Source organism: Sturnira hondurensis, unplaced genomic scaffold (assembly GCF_014824575.4).
Source record: "Sturnira hondurensis isolate 20B ecotype Veracruz unplaced genomic scaffold, ASM1482457v3 Scaffold0005329, whole genome shotgun sequence".
Taxonomy (NCBI): domain Eukaryota; kingdom Metazoa; phylum Chordata; class Mammalia; order Chiroptera; family Phyllostomidae; genus Sturnira; species Sturnira hondurensis.
In genome coordinates, this window is record NW_028077960.1 from 1,567,479 (window position 1) to 1,588,180 (window position 20,702).

Genomic DNA, 20,702 nt, shown 5'->3' on the forward strand with positions numbered 1-20,702 from the left:
AGGTAATCCACAGGGGTAGTCCTGAGGTGTGAGCCTGCCTCGTAAGCCCTGGGCCATGCTATTCTGTGTGCGGTGGAATACATGACAGCCTGCGGCCCAGTGGATGCCTCCTGCCCTGTACTGACAAATGATGTGACGGCCTGGAGGCCCCAAGAAGTCTGCTCTCACGAAGATAGGGTGGCAATATGTGGCAAGGCTCAAGGTCTGGGAGTAGCTGGGGCCTGGTCCCAGGCCCAGCCCTGCCACTTGCCCTGAATGTGGCCTTGAAGGTCTCACCCAGTCAGTTTGCTCACCTATGAAATGAAGCACCCATATGTTTGGCCTGAACTGCTCTAAGTTTCTGCTCAAAGGCGTATAATCCCTGAGGCTCGTTACTAAGTACTTGCTTCGTGCAGGCGTTGCCCAGCTGACCCATTTTGTTTATGTAGCTTTTTTTTGCTCAAAGCCATCTGACACTCCAGTTATAAATGGGCTCATGGAAGCAGGGATCAGTTAAGAAATATCCCTAAAACAAGTATGTACAGGGTAGGATTTGTGCTTGGGCTAAGCCACTTAGGTCCTGCCTCTGGATAGAGCAGGGAAAGAAGCCAGAGAGCTTACTGGTATCTGGGGGTACATCGTGGCTGTCTGGAGGAGCCTCACACTCCCCCACCCCACCCAGAGCCCTCCTGCCACACTGGCAGACCAGAAGTCTCCAGATTCCTCAAGGCTCCAGCCAGCCTTCTACCTCGGGCATCAGCTGTTTCCCTCCCAGCACCGGCGGCCCAGGACTGCTAGGCGGTCTCACACCAGCCTTGGATGCTCCAGCACCTGCCTCGCTGGGCTTCATTTCCTAGTCCCTGTACACAGGGTGGTTATGAAATACTGACCACCCAGTGTCCATCTCAGTGCTGCCTGCACTGGGACAACAGAGGGCTGCAGTGTCTCCAAGCAGCCTCCAAGACTCATTGTGCTTGAGCATGAGATGGGAGCTTTGGATTGATGGCCACAAGCCCAGAAGGGGCACTGCCACCCCTGACCTCACCCCTGACCCCGCAATCGAGAGGGCCAAAGCAGAGAAAGGGCCAGCCCCAGAGGCCTCAGGATGGGAATCAAAGCAGGTGGGAAGGCTGCAGGTGAAGGAAGCTGACTGGAGAAAAGGCAAAAGAAAAGACAAAATCAAAATTAATCAAGTTTAATTAAATATCTATAAGACAAGACATTGTCGAGTAGCAATGAACCCAACTCAAATAGGTATATATTAATGACTTTTAATGTGGAATGCCAGCAAAATGTCCTGTGTGACAGAGTGTGGGGCTCGACCTCTAAAATTCAAAGTGCCAGGGACCTGCCTACGGTCTTCAAATGTGCCACCCCCAAAATGTAGATGCACCCCTCAGGAAAGAAGTGGTCCCATATGATTTGAGATTAATTTTATAACATGTGGGGCGATGAAAGAGCAAGAAAGGAATTCAGGTTAGTTACAGAAAAACGAAGCGCTGCTCCTCAGACGTCCACCTGTAACGGGGTCCGAGTCCCTCCGTGCGGTGCCGCCGCCAGCCTCTTCATCTCTGGGGCCTGGTGGGGCTCACCTATCTTTGAGCCCTTCACATTTCAGCAGTTGGGTTCACCAGCCTTCCCGTTCTTTCCCACCTCTGAAGGAGAAATCGGCCACCCCCTCTCCCTTTGAACCTAAATGAGTTAAGGAATGAAGCCAGAGAGCTAGATTCAAGCCTCCTCAGACTCGTGTGAGTCTAGGCAGATCCCATCCTCCCTCTGGCCAAGGCTTGGTCTCTTGCCCATGAAATAGGATAATGATGCCTACCTAAGCAAGGCTGCTGTAAGGGCCAAGGAGGCTGTGGCCTCCTGTGGCCTCCTGTGGCCTCCACAGCTGTGTGAGAGACACTGCTTCTTAAACAAACGGGACTGCATTGAGCTTTGACTAACAAAATAAAACCCAAGGGAAAAAAGGTTTGTGTTAAGCTATGTTGAACCCCAAAGAGGCATTTCACAATTGGCCTTCCTGAGCTAAGTCTGGGGAGGTAAATTTTTATTGTTCCCCACGATCTTTCTGCTAGGGCTCACCATCTCTTCCTACCCTTCCCAGTGAAGAGGTACCAGAGCTGAATTGGTGGGGAAGCAGGTTTAGTGGGGAGAGGCAGGGAACTGAGAAGGCTTGGCTCCTGGAGATCTGAGTCAGCGGGTAGGCAGTCAGGGCGGGCCCAGTCCTTGCATGCCTGGGGAGATGGTGCAGGAATGTTCCCCCAGCCCAAGGCCTGGGCTCTGTCCACTGCATCCTGGCTCCTGTTCTTATGGACACAGCTGCCTCAGCTCTTGTTCAAGAAATGGGAGATGCCTGGAGACTTGTTTTGTGGCTTCATCCAGGGGACTTCAGAGGCAGCCTGAACCTATTGACTGGCCTGGACACAGGCAGCGTCGGGGGGAGGCAGGCAAGGCCAGGCCACACAGCCTACAGGGAGCTGAGCGCTAGCTTGAAGCACCCCCCATCCCCCAGGGAACACTGGGTAATGCAGCCGACTTCCACCAGCCACTAGACCCCAAGTTCCTTGTATGCCCATGAAGAACTGGACATGGTAGTGTCCAGTGATGGATGATCCTAGCTGGCTCCCCCAGAAGGTGGTACAGATGTGGTCCAGGTACAGCTACACATGTGTGACACCTTTGCTATGTGCATGTGTGACTTTGCGGCAGTATGTGTGTATCACCATATGAGGGTATGACTGTGTACATGAGATTGTGGAATGGCTGTGAGTGATGACACAGTTGAGACTGACACTATGAATAGATGACCTATGTGGCTGTGAATGTGAGTGTGTGTGGCACTGTAGCTAGGAGTGCAACTCTGAGAGCACATGACCATGCATACGTGTACATATCGCTAGGTGTGACTTACATGCCTATAGAGGAATCGTGCAGCTATGTGTAGCTATGTGTGCTTTGGGCTGGACCAAGGTGTCTGGGACCATGTGGATGTATGGAGGGCTGTGTGGCTGTGTCACTGGATGGAGGGGCAGTGGTGAGCTGGGCCCGGGACCATGTGTCTCCCCCCAGCCCCTGCTCTGCTCCAGATGTGGCACAGTGATTCACAGCCCTCCTGTGTCTAGGGGACAACAGGATGCAGGACCTGAGAACCACCTCTCCACCCCACCTACAGCCACAAAACAGACTCCTTCCCTGGATTGTGCCAAGACTGGGTATCAGGGGTCCTAAACCCTCAGGTTTGGTAGCTCTGCCCCGGTAGTTGCCCAGGGCAGAAAAAGAGACCTTGTTTTCCATCTCTCTCAGAGCCAAATGAGAGAGGGAACTGGAGGCAGCTTGGCCCAGCTCAAGCTGGAACATGTGCCTGGCGTGTAACTGAGGCCAGCCAGCAAGCCAGGCCACCACCAGCATACTCCCCACACTGTTCTCCCAGCCCCAACGGATCTCAAATTCCCCCAACACCCCACCCCCACACATATACAGAAAGAAACCACAGAGAGGTTTCTCAGCCCCCACCACACACGATATCTCAGCCTAGAGACCTCAGGATACCTAGAGTAGGCCTGGCCAATCCCAAGACTTTGCATTCTGGTTCTTCTCCTGGGTCCAACCCCCTCTCCCTGAGGAGGAGAGCTACAGGAGACAGCCCCTCTCAAGGAAGGGATACGGGAGGGCAGTCCAGGGCGGGAAGCATGAATGGGGACTTTCCAGGCACTCACTCCCATCTCACCAGCACTGTGGGTTTAAGAGCATTCCCATCCCGCCCAGACTGGCCTCAAGGGGCCACCAAACCCCCACCCCCCATAGGCCCCTTGCTGTGGTCAGGCTGCCCTCTACAGAGGGGACATGAATGTCAAAGCTAAGAAAAGATTAAGGTAGGAAAGGTCCTCAGAGGAGATGGAAATGAGGGGAGGAGGGAAGGGAGGAAGGAGGGGCAAGGTCCACAGAAAGTCCCAAATCTGACCTAATTTTGACCCAGGATCAAGGGCCCATTCCAGAAGTTCCTGAGGATGTTCTGCCCTGAATAGGGAGCCCTCGCAGCCCACTCCCCCACTCCACCTGCCCCAAGCTCCTGGGCCCCTGGCCTGGCCAGAGACTCCCCTGATGCCTGGACCACAGCTCTCCTCCCTCCACCAAGTCTCCACTGCCCCAAAAGAGCACCATGGTTTCACCACACTCCTCTTTCCTAGGTGTGCAGATTCCTGTTCACGCTGCCTGGGGCAATCTCAAGGACAGGGCCAGGGTGTCCTCAGTTTCCAACACGGAAATTACCAGACGGCTGGATACCCAGGACTGCCTGGGAAATGACAGTTTCTGAGCTCTGTCCCCTCCTCCTGGACTGAGGTCTCTTGGGGAGAGGAACCCCACCGATTAGGCTGTCCTGGGACATAGCCTCCCATTCCTTCCTCATGCGACACTTAGCCATAGATAAGAGCAGCAGAGCCAAACCCCTGGCAGAAGCCACCACTGGTGAGATGGGAGTGAGGTCTGGGAAGGGTGTGCACCCAGCTGGGGTCCTTGGCCACCTCTAGATCCCCAGCTAGCACCTCCCACCAGCACAGCCCACCCCCCCAGCTGTTGAGGTTCTGGGGTAAATTTTGTGCCTCAGGGACAACTAGAGTTCTATCCTTCCCCCACCTTCATCCTCTCTAGGATCTAAATTAAAAAGTCATGTTTTTATTATCTTAACTGTAAAAGGTTCATCAGGAAAGAAAAAGAAAAAATATTCAAGCAGCAGCAGCCAGGAATGGCCATGACTTCCTGGAGGGGCTAGCACGGGCACTTGTCAGTTCTACCCAACCCGATGCTGGACCAGGCCCTGGCCTGGGGGGTAGGAGTAGCCCCCTTGAGAATGTAAACAAATGGCCAGGACCCAGGTGGGCATTGTAGTGAGGCTGGCCATGGGTGGGTGGGCCCAGGGTCCCTGGGGTAGTAGGCAGGCCAGCCTATCTTTTCCCCTTGGGTTTCCCACTGTGCACCAGGAAGGATTCCAGGATTCACAGGGTAGAGGACCTTAGAAGCCTGGGGTGAGAGCCTGCTGGAGTGTGAGGAGCTATTGCTTAGTGAACTAAAAAATCTGGTACCTTTTGGATGTCCCCACCAGGAAGACAACAGCAGGGTCCTGGGGTCCATGACTTGTCTTAGCAACTGGAGCCCAGGGGAAAGATGCCGCATGGTCCCTAATCAAGGTCCCTAATCAAGGGCAACAGGGGCTTAGCAGGTGAATGGGGGTCAGGAGGGAGTTGACCAGCAGCCCACCCCACAAGGGGTGGGGATTGGACAGGGACAGGAACTGGGATGATGAGGGAACAAGGAAGATCCCTCCCCATCACGGTAGGGAAGCAAGGCAGAAAAAATGAGGGGGGAAGAAGGGTGTTTTCAGGCCTCTACCTTCGCTCATGCTGTACCTCTCTTCTGAATGTGCTCCCATCTACTGCACTCATTTACTACCTGGCAGGTCCTTGTCATTCTTCAAGATATTACTTGAATGTCACCTGCACCATGGAGTCTTCCCTGATGGGTAAAATGAATGGTCTCCTCTGTGAGATTCCAGGGACCCCTTATTTACTATGGGTAATTCTGCACTGCCCCCATCTGTTTCTGTGTCTGATTCCCACCTTGACTGGGGACACCTTGAGGGCAAGCATGCCACAGCCCTGGTATCCAGCATCTGACCCAGGACCACAGCAGGCCCCGGTGTCTGCTGAGTGAACGAGTGGGTGGCAGCCAGGAGAACAAGCTCTGAAGGCTCTAAGGTTGGCTAAGACCCTGGCCTGGCCTCAAGTGACTGACCAGCAGCCCAGGCTTCAGCCTGGAGGGTTCCTGGCCCCATTCTCACCCCTGTTGTGCCCTGACCTCTAAGGGGTAAGAGACTTCCCCAGGGGTAACCATGATTCTCCCAGAGCCCACCCCCAGCTTCTGCTGGTGCGGGAGGTCTGGAAACCAGAGCACATTGCAGTGACCAGGCCGAAGGCAGGGTGGGGCCAGGCACTTGAGATCAGAGGTTGTCGTACATGCGCAGTGTCTTCTCCAGCTGCTGGCCTACCCGCTGGTAGAAAAGGATCTGCTGGCGCAGGTAGCTCTGCATCATGTGCTTGAAGTCGAGCTCACGGCGCTGGTGGAAGTGGTTCATCTCAGCTTGCAGGGCGAAGCCCACCACACGGCAGCGCCTGCGAATGCCATCTGCTTCATCCTGCACCATGCGGCCCTCGTCACTCATGCGTTGGCTCTCCTTTACCTTGGCAAAGGCGCCTGGCACAGGCAGAGTGGAGGACAAGGGAGGTTAGGGCTCTGGTCTCCCCAATAGGTTCCCTAAACCCTCCATGAGTCTCCTCAAGGGCAGTCAGCACCCTTATCAGACAGTACCCTTATCAGCTCCAGCTCCCAGACTCCAGATCCCTGGTCCAGCCACTAGGTATCTCCACAAAGATGTTCTCAATCCTCACCCAAACCTGTGGCACCATCAGCAGCCCACACCCAAGTAGTCACAGCTCTGCTTGCTACATTGATTTCTAGGACCAGGATGCCCTAATTCAGCTCAAATATTACCTCCAGAAAGCCTCCCCAGTAACCCCATTGCATTAGGTGCTGTCAATGCTCCCACAGCTCTTACCACCCTGTGGTTTCTCTAACTGCCTCCCTCTGGGCTGTGAGCTCCATGTTTTAAGCACCCAGAACAAAGCCTAGCCCACAGCAAATCCTGATACATGTCCACTGAGCTGATCCAGCCTGTTCCTCACTGGACAACTACCACAGCCTCCCAGGGCCTCCCCACCCCAGTCCCAACCCCTGGGAGGTTTTCTATAGCACCTGAAGTGTAGCTAAGCTGGACACCCAAGCCTTCGCTGGCTCCCCTGTGTCTGCAGATCAAGGTCCACACTCATTCATGAGGCCCTCTGGGAGCTGGACCCTGCACCCATTCCACACTGACCCCATGTTCATCAGATTCACCCTGCTCTTTCCTAACTTCATCTCTCTGCCCCCTGGATCCCTACGCACAATTCAGTGCCTTTCATCAGGTATACCAGAAGCCTCCCTCAGAGCTCCCGAGCATAATGCTTCCCACCCCACCACGCTGCTGATTCTAAAACAGAGCCTCGGAGGCCACCTGGAGATTTCCTTTGTGTGTGTCTCCCCCACAGACAGGCTCTGGCCCCTCCTCACTCCAGCTCCCAGGGGACTAGAGGAGGCCATTGTAATAACCAGGTGACAGATGGAAGGCAGGAGATAAACCTGGGCGGGTGACCCACTTTGGAAGAATCTGAGTGAATCAACAAACAATCGGTGAATAGATTCCAGTTCTGAATTAACTGGTACTTGACTAAATCCTGCACTGCAGCTAGTGGGGACAGTTGCTAAGAAGGGGAGGCAGTTTGGCAGTGGGTGTAGAGTCCGCCGTGCAAAGGAGAAGGTGGGAAGGGCTGGCACAGTGGGCAGCACCCTCCCAAGTACTTCAAAAGGATCCACTGCACAAAACTAACGTGCTCATTGTCCACGCTTCCCATTTCTCCTTTAAGGAGGCTTCTCAAGGGTCTTCAAAAGGTATTCTTTTTATCCTCAAATTGTTCACTTCATTTAAGATCCATTTACTGATCATTTATTATATGCCAGGCCCAGGGCTCTAATTCTGGAAATAGGTCTGGAGGCTTTTAGAACTGGTGGCACCCACATTAGTAAACTAGTACATAGCTAATTGGTTAATACTGGCATTTTGAGTGGACAGACTCAAGTTTGGACTGTCTCCTGGGCTGCTCACAGCACTTGTGAGAACTCTGTAGTCACCAGCTCCCAGCCCACTCAGTCCTGTTGCACCCCAACAGCCCAGACCTGAGCAGCAGAAGCAGCATCAGTTCAAAGCCTGTGAGGAAGATCAGTACAAGACTTCAGAGCGAGAGAGGCCCTAGAGGCCAGATGCCCTGCCTATCTCCCAGGCCCCTGCCATATACAGGAAACTGAAGCCACAAGGGAAGGGACTTGCCTAGGGGCTCCCACCTCCTTCCCGCTCCTCACATAGGAGATGCCCGGCCCAGAGGTGTCCCTCCACAGCTGGGAGGTAGACATGACTTCCACTGCAGGGCGCCCGTATCAGGTCAGCCAGGGATCTGTGTGCAGCCCCCAGACAATGGACTCAGGGATTTGAGAAAGTCCAAAGGGATAAAGAAGGACTACAAAAAGGAAGGCAGAAAACAACAGGACAAAGAAACTAAAGGTGAGCTTTAGCAAAGGAATGTACTGGAAGAGGAAACACAAACCAGCCTGGATTCCACCTGCCTGAGAAAGTCCAGGTACAGTGAGGGTGGACCTGTATTTGAGAGGGTACTTCTTGCCCATGGCCTTGGAGGAAGGAAAGGTCCCTTTTGTCGATGAGGAGATTAAGGCCCAAATAATAGAAATTAATTTACTGCAATTGCTAGGTATCCAAAGACAGGCAGACAGGCAAGGAGCCAGGGAGCAAGGGGAAGGGGGAGGCCCCACCCTGCTCTCTGTCACCTCTCCACCCTGTGACTCAGATCTGGGGCCTAGACCAGCTAACACGAACATGCCCCAGAAACTGGCTGGGAGTCAGGGCTCAGGCCTGTCCAGCACCCACCCTTCATTCTAATTCGGACTCAACCTGAGAGCTGAGGACCCAGGGGAGCCTCCTGCCATGGCATTTGTCCTGTAGGTGGGGTCCCAGAAAGAGGGGAAGGGAGGTTGGAGCTTTTGAGCTCTAGGGTCCCAGGCATAGTCCCACCTTAATCAGTCTTGTACCATTTTTTGGAGATTGTTAGCATCTGCTCCAGGTTGGGGGCAGGTCCTAAGTCCTGGTCCTCACTGTGTCACCTCTAGCAAGCCACTCCCCTTGCCCGGTCTACAGGTCTCCCAATGTCACAGGGGTCAGGTTGGACTAGATATGATGCTACTAACAACTGCTCACAGCAGAATAATGCTTCAGTTTCCACATCTGAAAAATGGGTAAGAGTACCTTACCCATTTAACTGAGGTTAACTGAGGTTTGACTGAGTTAATATGCATAAAGTACTTAGGATAGCAATGAGAGTTCAAGATGCTGTGTGCAGTTGTGTGCAAACTGCTTTTTAGTCACAGCAAGAACCAGCAGGTGGGGTGGTTCATGGAGATGATTCTCTTTGTTTATGGAAACCTAGGATGTCTGGTAGAGGGAGAGTTAGATGATGGCCCAGAACAGAGGGCCCACCTGACCCAAGGCAGGTGTCTGGCCTGCAAGGGCCACTTCGCTCTGGCCAATCTAGAATCTCCTTGGCCCCTCCTTGCACGCTCTGTGATTCTGGGAGGCATCCAGCCCACCAAGGATTCTAGGTAAGTTAGCGCTAGAGCATCTAAGCCTCCCTTCCTTCTCCTTCCCCTCTTAGCTCATCTCTGCCAGGCGGCCATCCCTGGGGAAGCTCCTTCCCTCATCTGTCAGGCACAGTGGACACAACGCTGTGGAGTCAGACACACCTGGGCTCCAATTTCTGCTCTGCTCAACATCCCACCTCACTGCACCTCCTCTGTAAAATGGAGGTTGCACATTGGCCTTCCTGGCTCGGATGTGATGAGTCTTAGGATGGAGCCATAGCTCTCAGGTGGGAGCCCTAGACAGTCACTGTTTCCCCTCATTGTCCCAAGGAAACCATTATCAGAGCCCCCTTATACCCTGAAGACTGCCCTGGTTTGGACTAAGTCCAGGGGCTGGGCCAGTGGGCAGACAGGCTGGTGAGCCTCATCTTAGGGTCACCCAGACTCTGTGTCCCATTTTACTAAGGTAAACACTGATGGGAGAGAACTCTCTCAAGGTAACCCCAGGGAGAACTCTCTCAAGGTCACTGTCTCAATGTTTGTCCAAATCCTGGTCTCCTGATCCCATCTAGGCCTCCCATTTCCTTTCTTCCATGGCCTCTCCCACACCCTCACCATATTTCAGATGTCCAGACAAGCTGGACAGAATCTTGAGCACCCAATTTTCCTGCTCCTTTCCCTGAGAAAAGGCTCTAGTGCAGGGCCACCATGGGATCCCTCCTCCTTCCAGCAGGCTATGGGCCTCCAAAACCGGCCCAATCCTGTGTCAGCCAGATTCCAAGCCCCCTTCCCGAACTCACCAGAACACAGGCCTAGGAATGGCAGTGCAGAGTCCAGAATAAGAAAGAATAAGCCCAAAGGGGGCTCGCTTATTGGGGAGGTGGGCTGGACTCTGCCCAAGCTTGAATACATCATGCCAGAGGACTGTTGGCCACCCATTCTTAGAAACACCTCAAGTAGAAAGTCAGAAATGGCCTCTCTTAGCTCTGTCTCCCTGCACAAGGGTCAGAAAGGCCAGTCTGGCTCCACTCCCTTCTATTTCAGTACAAGCCTCAGAGCCCTGGGTATGGGGCTGCCTGATGCACCCAGCTCTGCCCTGGGCGAAAGTCCCCAGGCACCCACAGCAGCGTTTAACCACTGTGCCCCTGCTTCCCCCTCCCACTGCCCTCGTAGAAACATGCCACCCAAGGAACTGGTTGAACAGGCTTTCGAAGGCCCTAAGGCTGCAGTGGGTGTGGCTCCTCTCTGAACCAGGGAGACACCTGCCCCAGTGGGCCCCAACCAGCCAGGCCACCTCCCCTGCCCTATCCCTGCTCAGAGCTAGATCTCAGGCATCACTGTCCTCAGCCAGACCCTCCGCATTAAGTCTCCCTCCCCAACCCTGGGCCTATGGGCTCACTGAGTCCACTCTTTCTTGTTTCATAAATCAAGAAACTAAGCCTCAGAGACAGGAAGACACTTTCCAGGGGGGAGAGCCAAGACTAGAGCTCAGGCCTTAAGTCTCCTAAAGATGAAAGAGGGAAGGAGAACAGGAATGGGGAGATGAGAGAAAAGAAAAAAGAAAGTGAAAGGAGAAAGGAAGCTTGGACCTACCGAAGACAACCTCCTGGTAAAGGAGAGCAGGGCTGGTTTGCACCAGACTCTCCTGGATACTGAAGGCCACCAGGGGGTGGCCTTTGCTGACCCCCAGGCATAATCCAGAGGTCTGACTCCTGGCCCCACCCAGAGGAAAACTCCCAACCAAGCCAGGCCTGACCTCAAGGCCTAGGGGCCAGGGAGCCAGCCCCACGCCCTACCATCTTCCTGAGTTACTAAGCAGCCCCAGGGAGGACCACACCTTCTTCTGACCTCTGACTTGCCTGTTGTCCCCAGAACTCAGTCACCCGTTAGGTCAGGTCAGCCCACTCACTGTTCAGGTAAGAAGACAGCTCTTACCTGAGGCAAGAGGTAAGAGGAAGGGGGAATTAGATGGGCCCTGAGCCCCTGGTTCCTCCCCAGCCCAGCCCAGGTGCCCTGGGTAACCCGGGATGAGTCACTTCCCTGGCAGTTCCTTGATGGCCCTGCAGTAACAGAGAGGGGCCCATCCTGTCCCTCCCCTACACAGGGTCTGTGAGAACACGGCCAGGTTTGGGAGGTGGCCAGCATGGGTGTGTGCTTGGGTGGGCACAGAAAGAAGGGACAGTCCCAGTGGGGCCATGGGCTCCCTGTGCAGACCACTCTTCTGTGGACACCACCTCCTCCATCTGCAAAATGGAGACCAGTGACCTTTGTACACAGACTGGGAACTTACAGATAGGACATGCAGTGGTGAGAACAGACTCTGAAGGGAGGTGAGCTTGTGACTCAGTGGGGAGATAGGCCACACTGTGCTCATCGTCTGGGTCTACAGCTGTGTAGGCTCTTCCAGGGCAAGGTCCAGGCCCTGGTCGTCTCCATGTTCCCAGACCCAGCCTGACACCTTGAAGGGTACATTGTATAATGCATAAATGAGAAAGTGAGACAGAAACAGAAGAAAACAATGAAGAAAGGAAGGAAAGGACAACAAGAAGGTAAACAGCAAGCTCCATGAGGACAGAGACCAGATCTACTCACAATAATATCCCTACACCTAGAATAGCACCTGCCACATAGTGGGTGCTCAACCCACTTGAATGAATGAACAAGACAAAGACAGAAAGACTCGATGAGCTGTTCCATCTGTGTAGGCCATGTTCATAACCCCACATCCAGCAGAGTGCACACTCACTACAGGTCTCCAGACACGCTGCCCTGGCTCTTACCTTTCTGCAGGTGGATGATGTCTGGGAAGTTGGAGAGCAAACCCTGGTAGAGAGACAGCATGTCGAGCAACTGGAAGAGGTCATTCTTGGGCTGCTCAGCAAACATCTCACCGACAGCTTCGTAAGTACGGCCCGTATGAGAAATGGCACTGTTGAGGGCCTCGGAGCTAAAGAGGGGGTCTAACTGGAAGGCATGACTGATGGCTTGGAAGGCATTGCCCAGCTTCTGGAACTCTTTGCGGAAGCCCCCTGCGTGCTTGCGCACCAGCTCCAGTGCTACAGTGCTGAGCTGCAGGACGCTGTCATCCATCTTCTTGCTGAAGGCCTTGAAGGTATCCACACGATCCTCCACATCCTGCAGGTCCTGGTGCTCCGTGGGGATCTGGAAGGTGAGAAGGAAGCTGGCACCCACCATCTCATCCTTCTCTGCCCGGCGTTTGCCCATCTTCCACTGCTTGTCATCCAGGCAGCTGAGGAAATGCTGGAAGCCCTCATACTGGGATAACACAGGGTGGCTGGTCATGTGGTCCATCCAGAGGATGAGCCGCCGCTTCCGCTTCTCAATAAAGTCCTCCTCAAAGCGGCCTGTGGCCTGCTTCTCTGGCAGGTGGGGCACAGAGATGACAGTGAATTTGTGAAGCAGACGGTTATAGAGCCAATCAAAGTGCTTGTATCGCCGGTAGACAGGGGAGCTAGCATGGGTGGGTGTGAGCTTGTAGGAGATGTAGCTTTTGATGCCCTTGAATTTGGTCTGTTTGGTGGGTTCCTCCACGGAGCAGGCAAATGGGTGGGGGTTGGCCTTCCACTGGGGGCCACGAGGGCCCATTTCAATGGAGTAGGTCTCAGTGATCTTAGCCATCATGGGCACATCACCCAGGATGAAGGCCTCCACTCCAGAGCGCACAAAGCATGAGAAACGGTTGAGGTTGCGTCCCACCACACTACCTCGCTTGGCCGATGCCAGGCTGTCCTGTCTCTCCAGGGGTGGCTTGGGCCGGAAGACCATGTGCTGGCTGGGGTAGGCACCAGGGTAGGAGAGGTTGAGTGGGGGGTGCCCATTGGTGCCCAGTCCACCAGCCCGTGGCTCCTCCATTACTGTGCATCCATCATCCCAGTCATCCCAGTCATCATCGTCGTCCTCCTCGAAGCTACCCTGGTTTGAAAGGAAGCAACTGCCCCCACCACTCCCAGGGCTGGCCACACTGGTGCTGTCATACAAGCTCACCTGGGTGCCTGGAGAGCCTGCAGGGCTGCTGGAGTAGTCAGCATGGTTGAAGCTAGTGCCAGAACGGAAGATCTCCACATAAGAGGCAGGGAAGAGCCCTGTCTCACCGCGGCTGTTCTGGCCTTGCAGCCAGCCATCTAGTGAGGTCTCACTGAAGATGACCAGGTCCTCACCCTGTTGAATGCTGATTTCCTCCTTGTTCTCACTGTGGAAGTCATAGAGGGCTCGGCCTTTTAGTGCCATGGCTGGGCCAGTGGTAGAGAAAGATGAGGAGAGGGTCCTGCCCAGAACTGAGGTGTCCAGGAAGGAACTAGCAAACCAATGCCTGTCCCAGCAGCTCAGTCTCTCAGTCCCTAAGGCAAGTCTCAGCACCCAGAGATGCTATCCGGTCTCCTGCTCTTCAAAGCTGTGCCCATGGTCCAGAACCGTCCCTATCAAGTTCCCCAGCACGTGCCTGGGGGCAGGGGGACCTTGCACCCATAGTTTTCCTCCCTTCCTTTAGCAGCCCCTGAAGGGGAGTCTCTCCCTCCTCCCACTCCCAGAAGAAAAGTCAAGTGACTCGGAGAAGTCAGCTCTGAGAGGGCAAGTATTCCACTTTCCACTGGAACAACGTTCTAAAACAAAAGAGAATCACTCCGAAATGGTTCCAGAATGCCTGCAGCTCTGGCTCCCAGCGCCTTCTGGCTCCTCAGGCCTTGGAAGACTCTGTCACATTCCTCTGAAGTTCTGCTCCTTCCTCCTTCCTACTCCGCTTGGGCCACTGGGTTTTCAAAAATCCAGAAAATCCAAGAAGGGCAATGAGAAAAGCAGTGGCTTCCTGAATCGAGTCCAAGGGTGGATGTGTCCAGCTTCCCAACGAGCCAGGCTGGGAAAACAAGGACTGAGGCTTACACAACAGGCCGCCAACTCTGGGACCAGGCAGGCCAGGGGGCCCCAGACCGCTCGGGCTCCGGCTCCTCACCCCAGTGGCCAGCCCCCACCCAAGGGAAGGAAGGGAGCAAAGGGGCGCTCAGGCGATTTCTGGCCACCAGTTGAGTGGCCTCCTTTGTTTGCCTAATTATTCAGCAGTTTATGAGCCTGAAACTGACCCGATCCGAGTCTGAGGACCCCGTCCAGAGGTAAGCCGCCCAGCGCCCGGAGTACAGAGAACCCCCGCCCAGCCCTGCACGCATACACTCAACAGGAGTTTGCAGAGTGAGCTCCAGCGAGCAGATGGCGTGGCGGCCGGTCGGCCTCCTTTCTGTGGGTCCGGCAGTGGGCGGCTGTCTGCGGGCCCTGCGCCCCAGCCTGCTCCTCCAGCAATCGCAGACCCTCGACACAGCCAGCGCCTGGCCAGCTCCAAAAAGTAAAAAATAAATAAAATTACAAAAGTCGATTCCGGGAGGTGGCGTCCTGGAGAAGGAGGAAACAGCCGCGGGGGAGGAGCCGGGCTGGGAGAGGCATGGAGGGAGGGAAAGCAGGCAAACTCACTCCACTGCTCTCCCGAGCTGCGCAGGGCAGGGCCGGGACGCCGGCTCCGCCCAACCGGCCCTCCTGCCCCTAACTTACCTCAATGCAATGGCCCCTCACTAGCTCCGTGATCGGATTCCAGAAGGAGAAGACTGGGGACTCGTTTGAGGATGGGGCCCGGATACCAGCCTCTAGGGACAGTCAGCCCTCGCGGAGAAAAACCTGTCGCCCTGAGGGTCTTGAGCATCTTGAACTCTCTCCTCCTTTGCCAGCCACTGCCACCTCCTCTCTTGCTAGGATCCAGTCACTCTCCTTCCCTTTTCCGTGACGCCAGTGAAGGAGAACTCTGAAAGTTTGCAAAGTGAGGGGCTGCAAGGAGTGTGCCAGAGCGGAACCGCGAGAGGCGATTAAAGAAGGGTGCCCGGTGAGTCACGGACGCTCCCCACCTCAGCTCTGGTGGGCAGTGGCAGTGCAGCCAGGGATTTTTCTCCGGAGGGGCCCCCAGAGGCAGCAGCACCCTCACAGAAGCCTCAGTGGCCTGGGATAGGGGCTGCTGTGGGTCCTAGTGCCCTAGCCAGACAGAGCCAGGAACTGCCTTGGGAAGTTTTCCTTCATGGAAGTTTTCTGAGCGACAGAAACAGGCCCAGGCACCACACCTGGTTCCCTGTTGCTTCATGCAGCCGCGGGGACCGGGTGTTCTGTCTGCCAGCAGCTGCAGAAGCGAGGAGAGAGGGGTGGTCAGGGTAGACTTGCAGCAAGAGGCAAGGAGGATTTGACCTTTCATTGGCCAGCCCATCCAGACATTTTCCTTACTGACTGCCGGGCACTGCTCAGGGGCCCTGCAATTACAGCACAAGGCAGTCTGGGTTCCTGCTCTGGAACTGGTTTACAGTTCACCCTCTTGACCTTAATTCGCCCATTCTGTCTCTGTCTCATTCATTCCAATTCATGCACTCAAGGAAACATCAAGTAGCTTTTTCAGTACCAAGACCCTGGGCTACAAAGAGGAATAAGACATTGTCCTGACGTTCCAGGTGCTCAGGTGTGTCTGGAGAGGTAGACAGATGCTCCCTGCCCAGTGTGACCAGTCCCATGCAATGTGCTACAGATCCCAGCCTGAATGGAGCAAGGAAGTCTTCCTGGAGGAGGAGTCATTGTGAAGCAAAAGCCTCAGTTCCTACTTCCCTTCCTGGCCATGCCCTGGAGCCTTACCTACCTGTCTAGCTAGGATTTACTTTCCACTCACTCTCACTCTTCCTACTTGTTGCAGATTAACTGGAGAAGACAGTACTGCCGAAGGTGGACACCTTTGGCTATTTTGAGGGATGTGATTTTCAGGCTTCTGGCTCCAAAACTCAAATTCATTGGTGAATAGATCCAATACCCACCCTGTGCAAGGCTGGCATTTAACCCAAATAAAGTCTTTTTTTTTTTCAAGATTTTTTTATTTATTGACTTTTAGAGAGAGGGGAAGGGAAGGAGAAAGAGAGGGAAAGAAACATCAATCCGTGGTTGAAAAAATCTGAATTTTTGCATCAATAGAGCGAGGCAGTTTGGGCTGCTCCTTAGGAAGCCCGGGTACCAGAAGGTTAACACTGTGAACCTGGAACCCCCAGGATGGGAAAAGAGAATGGTATAGTCTTGTCAACCAAGACATTGTAAGATCTCATCCCCCCTCTGTAGTAGCAGCCTTGATTCTAAGGCCTCAGTTTAGCTTAGCATCTCTATGACCAGAGCATGAATGCATGTGTCTCCCAGCTGCTTTGAGATGCCTCTTTTCTGTGATCGCTCTTCTGTTCGCAAAGCCTCTCTCCAAGCTCGATGTAACACTAATTACTTCCTCAGTGACAACAGCTACTTCCTCAGTGCCTCACACTGTTGTAAACATTTTATCTTTATTAGCTCACTAAATAGCAATTGTGATTTCTGCTCTCACACATCTAGGGTCCTAGTCCACCCCCATCCCCTTGAAGGGCCCCCAGCCACCACCTTGATGGTCTTTAGTTGTTTCCCAAACACTTCAGTCACATATTTACAGGCCAACTGTCTGTGATTTACTCCCACATCTGCTCTGGGTGGGTTTTTCTAACTCTCAGGAGCCACTCCTATTTCCGAGTTCTTAGGGGAAACTCACTCTTCAGCCTCACAGACATTTGCAGAGCTTGTATCTTCCATTCCCACCCTTCCAGGGACTCTCTTCAAGCCTAGGAGTTACAGAGCCTCTGGTCACACATCCCAGGAAACCACCAAACTTTGTGGTTTTCCTACACTCTGCCCATTACTTTGGGGGAAGTCCCTTTATTAAATTCTCTTCACATTATTGTAATTGGAGTTTGTTCTCTCTTTCCTGCTGGGACTCTGATTCCTGCACAGGAAACAGCATCCATCCCTCCATCCAGGCATCAAACTTCCTTCCTTAGGAAAGGAGTCAGCAAGGGAGAGCCATGGCCAGTGATTTCCAGGGTGACCTGGCAAGTGGCAGCCCAGCAGACACACTGGACAATACTACAGTAATGCAAACCAGAGATGATGAGGGCCTGAAACAGGGCAGGAGTAATGGGTTACAGAGAAGTAAATATGGGAGTTTCTGGAGGTAGGACAGACAGGAATGTCAATCAGCAATATGTGGGTATTAAGGGAAGAATCAACCCACATAGTAAAAAAAAAATTGATTCCTCTTCCCCCATAAGCTACTGCCCCATTTCTCTGCTCACCTTGGAAGCAAAGCTCATGCAAATGGCACCTATACCAACCAGTTGCCTACAATGAAACCTTTTTCTTCTTAAATCTCTCTAGACATTCTTTCGCCTTCACACTAGACTGAAACTAATCAAGGTCATCAATGACTCACTAGTTATTCTCAGTCCTCCTCTTTCTACTCAACTTATTAGTAGCATTTAACCAATTTGGTAATTCCTTCCCCTTGCATACACGTTCTTTTTTTTTTAAAGATTTTATTTATTTATCTTTAGAGAGGAAGGGAAGGAGAGAAGGAGAGAAACATCAATGTATGGTTGCCTCTCATGAGTTCCCTGCTGGGAACTGGCCTGCAACCCAGGCATGTGCCCTGACTGGGAATCGAACCACGATACTCTGGTTCGCAGGCCCCCGCTCAATCCACTGAGCTACACCAGCCAGGGCTTGCATACACTTTCTTCACCTGCCTTGGGGAGACCATATTCTTCTGTTTCCTTCTACTTCCCTGATTCACTCTCTTCTTTCCAATAATTCTTAACACTAGAGTGACTCCAGTATTGTGGTCCTCTTATCTTTTCTATCCATGTTCACTCCTTTGATGACCTCACTCAGACTCACAGCTTCAAACACCATTCATTTGCCAATAACACCCAATTTCTTTTTTAAATCTCCACCCCAACCCGTTCTTTAAAACTCCAAATTCACATCTTTCTCTTTGACTTCCCCCCTTGGATATATACACCTCTCCAACCCAACATGGCCAAGACTGAATTTCTGATCTTGCCCCCCAAACCTGTTTTACTTGGCACCTTTGCCTATGTCAGATGATGAGTACTTCTTTTCAGTTGCTCAGGCCAAAAACTGGAGGCATCCTTGGCTTCCCTCATTATCCTGGGACTCCTCTAATCATGTCCCTGCTACTGCTGCTCTCCTGGTCCCGGCCACCATCTTTCTCACCTGGACCACTGCAACAGCTTCCTAATGGTCTGTTTCCACCTCTGCCTCCCAATAGTCTGTTCTCAACATGGCATCAGGGCGATCCTTTTAAAGCAGAAGTTAGATGTCACTCCTCTGCTCAAAACCCTGTAATATTCTTCTCTCACTCAGCATGAAAAGTCCTTACAGAGGCCAACAAGCTTCTTTATGTGAGTCCCCTTGCCTCCCTGCCTAGCCTACTTTGCTTCAACCCAGATGGCTGTTACTCCTCTTCTGACATGCCAGGCATATTCCTGTCTTAAGGCATTGGTACTGCTGCCTCTTCCCCTATATATGCACATGACTACCTATTAAAGACCACTTCAATAAAACCTACCCTGACATGCCCTATTTAAAATTATAGCCCATCTCCACCCCAAGCCCTTCTAAATCCTGCTGAATTGTTTCATGACACCACCTGCTAACATATAATTTACTTATTTATCGTGTTTGGGGAGAAGGAAGTTAGCCAAGAGTCCTGCTGCAGACATGTTGAGCAAGAGCTAGAAGGGAATGAGGCTAGGGGAATATGAAAGGTGGAGATAGAGTGCGAACTGGGAGAAGATATTTGTACCATATATAACTGGTTAAGGATTAATATCCAGGATATATAAAGAACACCTTCAAATCAACCAGGAAAAAAAAAGCAAGCAATCTATATAAGTTCATTACTGTAGTTGTTGAACCAAATTACCACAAACTTAATGACTTAAGACAACACAAATTAATTACTTTACAGTACTGGAGATCAAAAGTCCAAACTCACAGGGCTTAAATGAAGGTGTCAGCACAGCTGTGTTTCTTCTGGAGACTTTAGGGAAAAATCCATTTCCTTGCTTTTATGGGTTTACTAGAGGATGACCATATTCCTCTAGTAAGGACCCCTTTCATCTTCAGAGCCAGTAATCACATCACTTAGACTTTTGCTTCCATCACTATATCTCTTCTGGTCCTTCAGTCTCTTTCTTTCACTTAGTAGGACCCTTGTGATTACAGGGCACCCACCCAAACAATCCAGGATAATTTCATCATTTCCAGACCCTTAATTTAGTCATCTGCAAAATCCCCTTTGTCATGTAAGGTAACATACTCACAGGTTCTGGGTGGATATCTTTGGAGTCCGGGGGGGGGGGGGCATTATTCTACTAACCATACAATCGAATAGAAAAATAGACAAAAGACATTCCAAAATGGAGTAAACAGATATGAAACCTTTATTCTTCAGGGAAATGAAAACTAAAATCACAATGAAATACCACCACACACTCCCCAAATTACCAAAAAAATTTAAAAATAATTGAGAACGAGGAACAAAGGACAACACTTTCATTAAATATTTGACAGTATGTAGTAAGTTTAAACATGCACATACTTTACAATTCAGCAATTCTGCTCTAAGATATTAGAAGCTATTGTATGTATATGTGCAACAGAAAACCTACAAAAATGTTACTGGCAGCACTGCTAAAAAAAAAAATTCTCCCTCCAGCCCTGGCTAGTGTGGCTCAGTGGACTGAGCGCCAGCCTGTGAACTGAATGATTCCAAGTTCAATTCCCTGTCAGGGCACATGCCTGGGTTGCTACCAGGTCCCCTTGGGGCAAACAAGAGGCAGCCAGTCAATGTTTCTCTCCTTCTCTTTCTCCCTCCCTTCTCATCTCTCTTAAAATGAATAAATAATACGGCTTTTTAAAAAAAATAGTCCCTTCAAAAAAAATCCAAAAGGAAAAAAGATTAATAAATTGGAGAGAGCCAAACAATGGAGTATTATGCAGCAGTAAAAAAAAAACAACTATAGCTACATTTAATTCCATATGGTGTGATTCCTTCTAAGCAACACTTCTCAAATGTTGATGTATATACAAATTACCTGGGGATCTTGTTAAATGCAGATTCTAATTCTGTAGCTCAGGAATGAGACATGAAATTCTGCATTCCCAATGAGCTCTCTGCTGGTCCACAAGCTACACTTTATGTGAGAAGGATGCATATTTAGGGACGCATGTATAATGATAAAACTTTTTCTTCCTCTCTTTTGTTTTTGCCAGGGCAGACGCTGTCCCCCACTACCAAAAATTATGCAGTGCTGTCCTGGACAGTGTGGCTCAGTTGGTTGGAGCAATGTCCTATAATCAAAAAGTTGCAGTTTCCATTCCCAATTAGGGCACTTACCTAGGTTGCATTTGGATCCAGGTCCCTGCTTATATGATCCTGCTCCAGGCGTGTATGGGAGGCAACCAATGGATACCTGTCACTCACATTGATGTTTCTCTCTCTCCCTTCCTCTCTCTCTAAAATCAAT

At 52.0% G+C, this 20,702-nt stretch overlaps 1 protein-coding gene and 1 long non-coding RNA gene across 6 annotated transcripts; one reads left to right on the plus strand and one right to left on the minus strand.

The window, feature by feature from the left end:
- Nucleotides 1-1,158: 1,158 nt before the first annotated feature.
- Nucleotides 1,159-14,874, minus strand: SNX33 (sorting nexin 33). Of its 2 annotated transcripts, none has more exons than XM_037046976.1 (3): nt 14,830-14,874; nt 12,057-14,146; nt 1,159-6,231 (listed from the first exon to the last, which is right to left on the minus strand). In XM_037046976.1, exons 2-3 carry the CDS (start codon nt 13,522-13,524, stop codon nt 5,978-5,980), a joined length of 1,722 nt encoding a protein of 573 aa, XP_036902871.1. In that variant the 5' UTR covers nt 13,525-14,146; nt 14,830-14,874; the 3' UTR covers nt 1,159-5,977. The 2 variants fall into 2 exon arrangements, with proteins under 2 accessions (XP_036902871.1, XP_036902870.1); XM_037046975.1 differs by lacking the exon at nt 14,830-14,874 and adding an exon at nt 14,456-14,718.
- On the plus strand, nt 14,796-20,678 carry LOC118987729 (uncharacterized). 4 transcript variants are annotated; one of them, XR_005066630.1, is made up of 4 exons: nt 14,796-15,154; nt 15,765-16,097; nt 18,273-18,411; nt 20,449-20,678. It is a non-coding gene; the product is annotated as an uncharacterized LOC118987729 (long non-coding RNA). The 4 variants fall into 4 exon arrangements; XR_005066628.1 differs by lacking the exon at nt 20,449-20,678 and having other exon boundaries at nt 18,273-19,851; XR_005066627.1 differs by lacking the exons at nt 18,273-18,411; nt 20,449-20,678 and having other exon boundaries at nt 15,765-16,163.
- The last annotated feature ends 24 nt before the right edge of the window (nt 20,679-20,702 follow it).

Excerpts from the sequence above, each read along its gene's own strand:
- SNX33 (XM_037046976.1), bottom strand. The coding sequence starts at position 13,524 with ATGGCACTAAAAGGCCGAGCCCTCTATGACTTCCACAGTGAGAACAAG. Across the intron at positions 6,232-12,056 it reads CATCATCCACCTGCAGAAAG|GCGCCTTTGCCAAGGTAAAG; the intron begins GTAAGAGCCAGG and ends TGCCTGTGCCAG.